Here is an 8,602-nt window from a genome sequence, read left to right on the forward strand (position 1 = left end):
TCCTTCAGAATGTGGTTTATTATCTGGTCAGCTAGAAACCAAGCTGTTTTTTCTCTTTCTTGTGCTAAGCTAAGAGAGCAGGCTCATAGGGTGTTGAGCAAGATGGAAATATGACGTCAAGGTCGGGGGAATGCAAGTGGTTGGCAGTTGAATTCCTGGCAACGACAGCAACAACATAATTAATCTTTCACCCCCTCACTAGTTGGAACAGAAGCTGCTTGTGCTGATCGAGGCTGCTGTAATGTGCTGCCTACACGTCAGCAGGCGAAATGTATTGTTAATAGCCCCCTCTACTGATCTGCAGTCACTGATGGTCGTCGACAACTCCTGCAGCCCTGCTGACATGTGTTCTCTGATCTCCTGCCGACAATTCAACATACAACCGACTTGTGTGGTCTCAAGTCTGATCTGCAGCAGTGTTGCAACCTCCGACTATCCCCTTCTCTTCGAGTACTAGGCCTCGTCCCCCAGACACTTGACGGTCCCTATTCGCCCGAAATCCATGCTCCCGCACGGCTCCTGGCCTCTGCTGGTTACCATGCAGTCGCTCGGATTCCGGGGAATGGTCAGCCAAGGGCCATTCCCTAGACCATAAAGCATACACTGTAACATACTTTCACACACACACACACACAGAGAGAGAGAGAGAGAGAGAGAGAGAGAGAGAGAGAGTTTTCGCGTAGTAGGAAACTATCCGAAGAGACCTTAAAGAGAGAGAGAGAGAGAGAGAGAGAGATTTCTGCGATCCTGAAGTTGATAACTGACAAAAGTCTCCACATATTTGACAATCAGCACCCACAAGGAGAAGTATTCCACTAATCCTTGAGTTGATAATAGCTCACAAAGTCTCCATATATTTAACAATCAGCACCTTACAACCACACGTGATACCAAAAACTATAGAGACATTCATGTCACAACACACCAAGCATTTTTGGAACATAAAGTGAAAAACTACCAAGCATCAACTAAGATATACAGCATGGCAGCACTCATATTGCATAGCAAAAAAGAGCCAAAACACATACAAGCATATATGTTTCACTCATACAAAGATGTACAGCATGGCAGCACTCATATTGCATAGCGAAAAAGAGCCAAAACACATACAAGCATATATGTTTTACTCGTACAAACCAACTCTTCACAAGTTATAAGCCAAAGCATCCCACCCAAGGCAACACCGCCTCCAATGAGCTCACACATTCCAAAAACATCAATAAAGCCAACCGCCCTACCCACCCACAGTTGCTCTTCTCTTCAGATATGCTTTACACAACCCTTGGCAATGCCATGGAGTGCACAACTCAATAAGGTTTCTCATATTGTTGTTGATAGTCTATGACACCATTTGAGGGAAGCTTGCAGACCGAAAATCCAAAACACCCCTTCAGAAAATTAGTCCCCTTCTGCAGTCCTTGCCACACGGCCCACAAGAATGCAATCCAGCCTGCACATGCAACTCAGATGTGTCAACACCACTGCAGCATAGAAGGCATATGCGCTAAACTTACAACAATATGCTGAAACCAGGTGACGATATGTCAGGAACAATCTCACTAACCTGCAGCAGTTAAAGCAGCACAAATACAGATAAAGGTGATGGTCGAGATGAAAATGACAGCCGTGACAAGGGCCCCGATGTAGATAGCGATAAGGGAACTGAAAAAAAGGGCAGCGAAGGCCCCCACTGCCGCAACGGACGCAAGAAATCCAATTGCCACAGCATTCAACGTTGCTGCCAAAAAGAAGAACATGAAGGTACCCACACCTGCAAGTGCTAACAGCAAGACTATGGCAACCTGTTGCATGACAGCAGAGAAATTAGCCACCATACATCTATATATAATATTACAATGAAACATACAAGAGTCCAAGCTCTCCAAATATTTCTTTTGTGCAACATTTTATATGCTTCTTTTGCACAACCTTAAGGTCCACAGCACTATGAGGGTATGTGTATGGACGGGGGAGAGATAGAGACGGATCACTGTGATTGTGCAACCTTATCAAGTAGCGTATATCACGAGAAATGAGCATAGATTTGCTAAATAAATTTGTTAAAATAAAGTCTTGTACATGCTTCGCAACACTACATCACTTGCTCACACAACTAAATACCGAAGATAAGTAGCATCCATACAATAACAAACAAAGATCATATACCCGGGCCAACTACTTCATTGCCCTTCAGGAAAAATCTGAACAACACATCTCCAAAAATTTGAATCAAAGTACAATCCCATTGCTGGAGAAAACACTTCTCGGCTTATCCTCCTCCAACAACCATCCTAACAACACGATACGTCACGGCTGCCTATCCCAAACACCAGATTGTTGGTCATATAGTACACTCCATAACAAGGGGACACCCTTATCATCCACCCCACTCCGAAAAGATACAACTGCAAAGAGCTCCGAATTAGGAAAACTGAATGGCACTCTATGCCCAAGTTTGACAAACGATTTGCAGTTCGTATCTCTACAAGCCTTCACCAGACTTTCTTTTGCGGATGAACATGGATTTTAACACACTTTCTATACAAGCTCAAAAGAAAATTCCACACACACCTCCTGGAGTCTCTGCAAAGAAAAGCTTCATCAATTGGTCTCTCCCCCTAAGGAAATCTGCTATTTCCAAAAAGGCTGCGATTCGACTGTTCATTAGAAAAAACACTGCTACTTAATAAAACCCACCTCAATAACGGTCTCAGATGAGGGCAGAATGAGAAATCTCAAGGAAAAAGGCAAATAGCACTTACAGTAGAAACAAGAAAAGCTCTCCAAGGGCTCCCCTTCTTCATCCAAAGAGTGAGGTCCGAGGATGCGTGTCGTAGGGACTTCTGAAGCTGCGCTGACTTCACCCACAAAGACTCTTGGGTGCGATGGATGAAGGAGGTGGGATTCGAGCTCCATGGATGCTCTGCTTGAAGCCCTGCTTCACCATTTGGAACCTCGGTTTCCATGGATGGCAGAATCGATATCGACACAATATGAGGTTGCTTTCTTCCCGATAATTGAAGACTTTCTGGAGGTGAATCACGGAATTGGGTTGCTGATCAGTGCAGGGCCATGGCTGAAAAGCTTGCGGATGCTGAGAGAAGCGAAGGTCGTATTTGCCCCAGTTTTCGACAAAGGCGTGGAGGAAAGAGCAGGTACTGACCAGTCAGTGGAGGGGCAGACTTCGAGAGTGATGTGAGCTGTCAAACGGATCATCCTTCCACCTAGCTGCCCAGCACACAATTTTAACTGCCTTGCACAGTAACTTCGTTTGTCTTGCTCTATTTCCCCGAACATTCTTCCATTCCTCCCTAGGGTGCCCCTCGTGACTATTTGACACCCTTTGTTTGAGGGCTGATCAAGGGTGTACAATCGCCGAACAATATGAATCGTCCAATTAAGCTGAGGATAAAAGAAAATGGGCAGCATGTTTTGCCCCTAGGATTCGAATACACCAAGTTCCACTCTCAAAGGGTGCGCACATGTGATGGTGCGGCTCCCCGACTTCCCTTTTCCACCTTTCATCAAGGTCACAAGGAACACAAAGATTGTATAATACCAAGTCTCTCTTTACGGGAGAATCTATGATACAAAATTCTATTGGAGGGGGGACCGGCTCCACATAAATCCGGTCCTCAACTGTTGTCAAGTTCTCTAAACTCTCTCTCTTGCAAAAGTATTGTCCATGCCAAGTTAACTAAGTACCATGTTTATGTTGCTACCATCAATTAAGTTCACCCGCTATGCTCACAAAGTAATCTCACAAAAGTACTTTATTTAATTTCCTAATTCCGCTACTCTCAAAGTTCATAGGCCATTTCCATTACATTGGTATCAGAGCATTTGGTTTCTCTTTTCTTGCTTAAGAAGAGAGGCCCTTATGTCATAAAATCTAATATCTAACCAACCCAAATGATTTTCTCATATTAAACTGATCATTTAATGTGGGAGAATAAATGGGAACAAGGGTTAAGATATAGACATGTGCTTATAGATCTATCTCAACACGGGGCCAATGGTAAAGGGACCCAAATGAGAGATGGTCTAACCAATGGAGCATAAGACCTTAGAGTTATCTTCATTGAAGACCTCCAATAGTTAGTGTAAATGTCCTTTGACCTTAGGTATGTTAGGGCTGAGCTTGAGGTGGAAACTCGATCCAAGCTTGAGGTGCTTGAGGTGGGAACCCGGCCCAAGCTTAAGGTGCTTGAGGTGCTTGATGACCGAGGTGCTTGAGATGCTCGAGGTGCTTGATGATTGAGATGCTTGAGGTGCTTGACATGCTTGAGATGCTAGGGCTATACTTGAGATGAGAACTCAGCCCAAGCTTAAAGTGCTTAAGGGCCAAGCTTGTAGTGGGAACTGGACCTAAGCTTGAGGGGCTTGAGGTGTCAAAAGTCAAAGATCCAATCCCTACAAGGAGGGGGCGAGCCCTACATGAGGGGGGATGACAGAGAACACACACACACTCACACAAGGCATGCTTGGTACAAAGAAAGCATAAGGGACACTTGTCAAGTTCCTCCTCACGTTGCCCTCATGGTGTGCCTGAAGCCTATCGGTTGGCCACCCAAGGGGTCCAATAATAATTTAAGAGATTTAATTAATTGTCTTTGCATTTATCAAGTCCTCTCTCTCAAAGGGGAAAGGGGGACACTTGTTCCAAGGCTACCCTTGTTGCTTGTAATGCCTCCTGCTTGTGATTGGCTAGGCCTGGAGGGGTCCAATGAGCTTCAAGCATGAGCTACAAGGGGGGGTCGACCAAAGCAAGCTAGGGGGTTGCTTAGGGGGTATGCTCTCCCACACACACTCTCATTATGCATTGTGCAAAGTGCAAGAGCTCCCTCTCCTTCTCCAAGCAAGTAGAGGTTGAGAGCCTACACCAACACTCTTGGCTATGGAGTGCAAATCCAACTAAGAGCCATGCTTCAATGCTTAAGCTTGTCATCTTCTCCATCTTCATTGTTATGCTATTATGTATGCTAGCAGGAAGAGTTATGATAAGTGAGGAACTAATTCTTTCTCCTATGAAATGTTTCTTCTTCCTCTTCCCTATCCTCATTCCCTGTTAGCTCTCTCCACCTTCGAAGGTGTTTGAGGTCTTGGGATAGTTAAATCTTTCTTCAATTTTATGTTATGCTTGTGATGCATGAAGCTTTCCATCTTCATTGCATCACCTAGGTCACAAGGTGTTGGGGTCATGCGTTTGACACTGTTCAGTTGGTCAAAGACACTCTTCTAGAGTTGGAGACATTGACAGTGACAGTTCTTTGAGATTCTATCTTGCCAGTTTAGCCACTTTGATCAGTGTTTCAGTCATTGTACACATTTGTTTTGGGTTCAAAAGTCAGTTTTGTAGGGAAGACTCTGCCGAAAATTTTCAGGTTTTCTATCATCTTCTTTAGTAGAGCAGATCTATCACTTTTGTTCCTTGTCAAGTGATGGCTTCATCATCGGAGAACTCTTTGTTCAACATTGAGAAGTTAGATGGCACTAACTTCCCATTTTGGAAGGAACAAATTTACAATGTCTCAGTACAGAAGGAGCAAATCCGGTCGATAAAGATGAAGGGGATAAAGCCTGAGGTATGGATGAGTATGATTGGCAAGAGTTGGATGAGCTTGCCAGATCCACCATCATGCTGACTTTGTCAAAGAATGTGTACTTCAATGTAAACATGGAAAAGACTGGCTATGAGCTGTGGAAGAAGTTATGTGACCTGTATGAGAAGCAAAGTGCAACATCGCAGGTTTATTGGCTGAAAAAGTTAGTTGATTTGAAGATGGATGAGGGCACACCCCATCTCAATGAGTTAAACACAATTTTCAATCAACTTTCTGCGCAGGGAGTCAATTTCGACAATTCGATCAAAGCAATGTTCTTGCTAGTTACGTTGCCAAAAAGTTGGGATACTTTTCGCACAGCCATAAGTAACTCATCACCTCCTGATGGTTTAACATGCTACATTTCTCATGCAATAACAGGGTAATCTAATAGTGTTAGGAGGTTCTTAAAAATTTCTTTCTAAAATGAGTAGAGAATGTCAACTATCCAATTAACAGGTTTCAATAGGTTATTTCCATAACCATAAAAGACAAGAAGTGTAGTCCATCAAAAGTAAAAGCTACTACCACCAATTATCAATCAGAACCAGTAAATCAACGGCACAATATCAAACCTTGAGTGCAAAACAATGAAACACTAATATTAGGTCAGCCCATTACTTTTAGCTGACCCACCAGAGAAGAGAGATCATTTATCAATGATAGAGAACCAGCAAGCTAAAATTTGAGAAGGGCCAATGGGAAGGAGCATACATTTCTCAATCACTCCCAAGAAAAATGTTAAAACAAGCATACCACAGTTCACCTTAACACATTAAAAAAAAAACAGGAGGTAACAGAGATTTATTCTTATTGAAAACAGCAGCATTCAGATAGTATTCAGCACAAAGTTGCCTAGAAGCGTTTTCTCAAAGCCACCATAGTGACACAACATAGACATCAACTAGTCAAGGCAGAAAGCATCAAAAGCATAGCCAAGAATGGTATTTTTTTCAAACCAAGAAGTGAGAAACTAGTTCGGCCTCATTCAGTTAGGTAAAATGCCTCACAACATAAGTTAATTCAATGCGAGAGAACATCAAAACGTATTTTAATACTAACAATATACCATATCAGAGCTACCACATTTTTAAAATTAACAATATAAAGTAATTTTGGCACCAACCTAAGAAGATTCACCCTTCTCAATTACTTACATACTGAAGAAAGCAAACCAGTATGCACACTACGATGACCCTCTCTCACAGAAAGCAATATAAAACGATATTCAAGGCTAAGTGAGTGGAAGATTTAACCCTCACCTTAATTAATAGCAAAAGCTGAGAGACAATCCGGCCTGTTTTGAGCAAAAAATCCCTTAGGCTTTGCTTACAAGATCGATTTAGTGTCCAAGAAGATAGCTATGTAGTCATGCTAGTAGAAGTTAATGGCAAAGGTGCAGGGAAGAAAGAGAACGGAGAAATAGAGTAGACCTTATTGAGTATAGGCATGGCATGAACTTGCAGAAGAAGCCTTCAGGCTCAGGAGGAGTGAGATAATAAGCCACGTACCCAACTAAGCCACGTGCAATAACTTCATTGAAAAACAATTCAAGAGTGTATTTTCCCGAGAGAAACAACCCCATCCAATAGTTAGTTTAAGGGTCAACTCCCATGTCATAATAACTAATTTCTAATTCTCCTAAATGGTTTTCTCATGTTAAACTGATCATTTAATATGGGGAAGTACCAGGGGAGAAAAAGCTAGAATATTGGTTAAGTTGGCAGACCTGTCACAGTAGGGATCCAAAGGAGAGAAAATAGGGATCCAAGGGGGGGGCATCTGCAAAAGAGAAATGTGCAACAATGGGCTTCAAAGACCCTAAGGTTCATCCCATTAAGACTTCCAAAATGCTAAGGTTCGAAAATTCAAAGGTTATGTCCAATGATCAAGCTTAGGGTAAATTGGATGCTTGTGGGAAGACTCAAAAGTCTTCCAACATCCCTATCCTTGAGGGGGCGATCTCTTTTAGTAGAAGATGAGAGAGAAACACACACACATACACTCTTGCAAGCTCCCTTTACACAAAGGGCATAGTGGACACATGTCAGCTCCCTAGCCTAGTTGCCCCCAAGGTGCATTCAAATCCTATTGGATGGCCATAGAAGTGGACCAATGAGAATTAGGCTAGAGTAAATCTAGTTTAATTCATTTAAAAACACTTGATGAAAGAACCAATAGAAATTAAGCTCTCTAGAAGACTATTGGACAGTCTCCCAAGGGGTCCAATGAGCATTCATTAGCCCAATGGCTTGCCTGATTCCTATTGCCCAGAAGACTAAGGGGTCTAATGAGAGTTTAATTGCATTATTTAAATACCTAAAGCTCTCACAAAAGGGGAAAGGGAGACACATGTCACAAGGCTATCACTTATGCTTCTTAGTTATCATTGGCTAATCTTTGCAAGGTCTAATAGGATGACAGCATGAGTAAAAAGCAAGAGGGCTCGATCGAGAGAGAGAGAGAGAGAGAGAGAGGGGGAGGGGGGGGGGGGGATGATTTTGGCAAGGCATTAACACACACACACTCACACAATCTCATGTGTGGAGTAAAGGAAGACTATCTCCTTCTCAAGCTTTAATGGAAAGCTCATCATCTACTCCAAGCTTGTGACAAGGGAGGCCTACACCAACAACTCTAGCTTTGTGATGCAAATGCAACCAAGATCCAAGCTCCAATGCATGCTCATCTCCTCTACCATGCTAATTATTAAGCTATGCTACGATATTATGAGTGATTATGTGAGGAGACATACTTCTTTCTCGTAAGAAAACTCCTTCCTCTCAATCTACTCTCATACCCCGCTAGCTCTCACCATCTTCGAAGGTGTGTGAGGTCTTGGGTCTAAGACCGTGAGGGAATTGATGTTTTGTTTTACAAGTGTGAGCTTGGTGCTTGAAGCTTCCATCTTCATTGCACCAGCAAGCTATTGAAGGAACACAAAGTATTGTATTGTAAAATGTCTCCCTTGATGGGTGAAACCTATAATACAAAGCCTT

General features: G+C 42.8%; 1 protein-coding gene across 1 annotated transcript; it reads right to left on the minus strand.

The window, feature by feature from the left end:
• Positions 1 to 1,173: 1,173 nt before the first annotated feature.
• On the minus strand, positions 1,174 to 3,218 carry LOC147465263 (uncharacterized). The gene is made up of 3 exons (XM_086519189.1): positions 2,763 to 3,218; positions 1,565 to 1,802; positions 1,174 to 1,450 (listed from the first exon to the last, which is right to left on the minus strand). The coding sequence occupies exons 1-3, from the start codon at positions 2,964 to 2,966 to the stop codon at positions 1,308 to 1,310; spliced, it is 585 nt and encodes a 194-aa protein (XP_086375315.1). The 5' UTR covers positions 2,967 to 3,218; the 3' UTR covers positions 1,174 to 1,307.
• Positions 3,219 to 8,602: the final 5,384 nt, after the last annotated feature.

This window comes from Adiantum capillus-veneris, chromosome 1 (assembly GCF_014529385.1).
Source record: "Adiantum capillus-veneris isolate H3 chromosome 1, ASM1452938v2, whole genome shotgun sequence".
In the NCBI taxonomy this organism is placed as follows: domain Eukaryota; kingdom Viridiplantae; phylum Streptophyta; class Polypodiopsida; order Polypodiales; family Pteridaceae; genus Adiantum; species Adiantum capillus-veneris.

Coding starts and splice junctions, on each gene's coding strand:
- LOC147465263 (XM_086519189.1), bottom strand. CDS start 2,966: ATGGAAACCGAGGTTCCAAATGGTGAAGCAGGGCTTCAAGCAGAGCAT. Junction 1,803..2,762: donor GAGCTTTTCTTGTTTCTACT/GTAAGTGCTATT, acceptor GTCATGCAACAG/GTTGCCATAGTCTTGCTGTT. Junction 1,451..1,564: donor TGCTGCTTTAACTGCTGCAG/GTTAGTGAGATT, acceptor TTGCATGTGCAG/GCTGGATTGCATTCTTGTGG.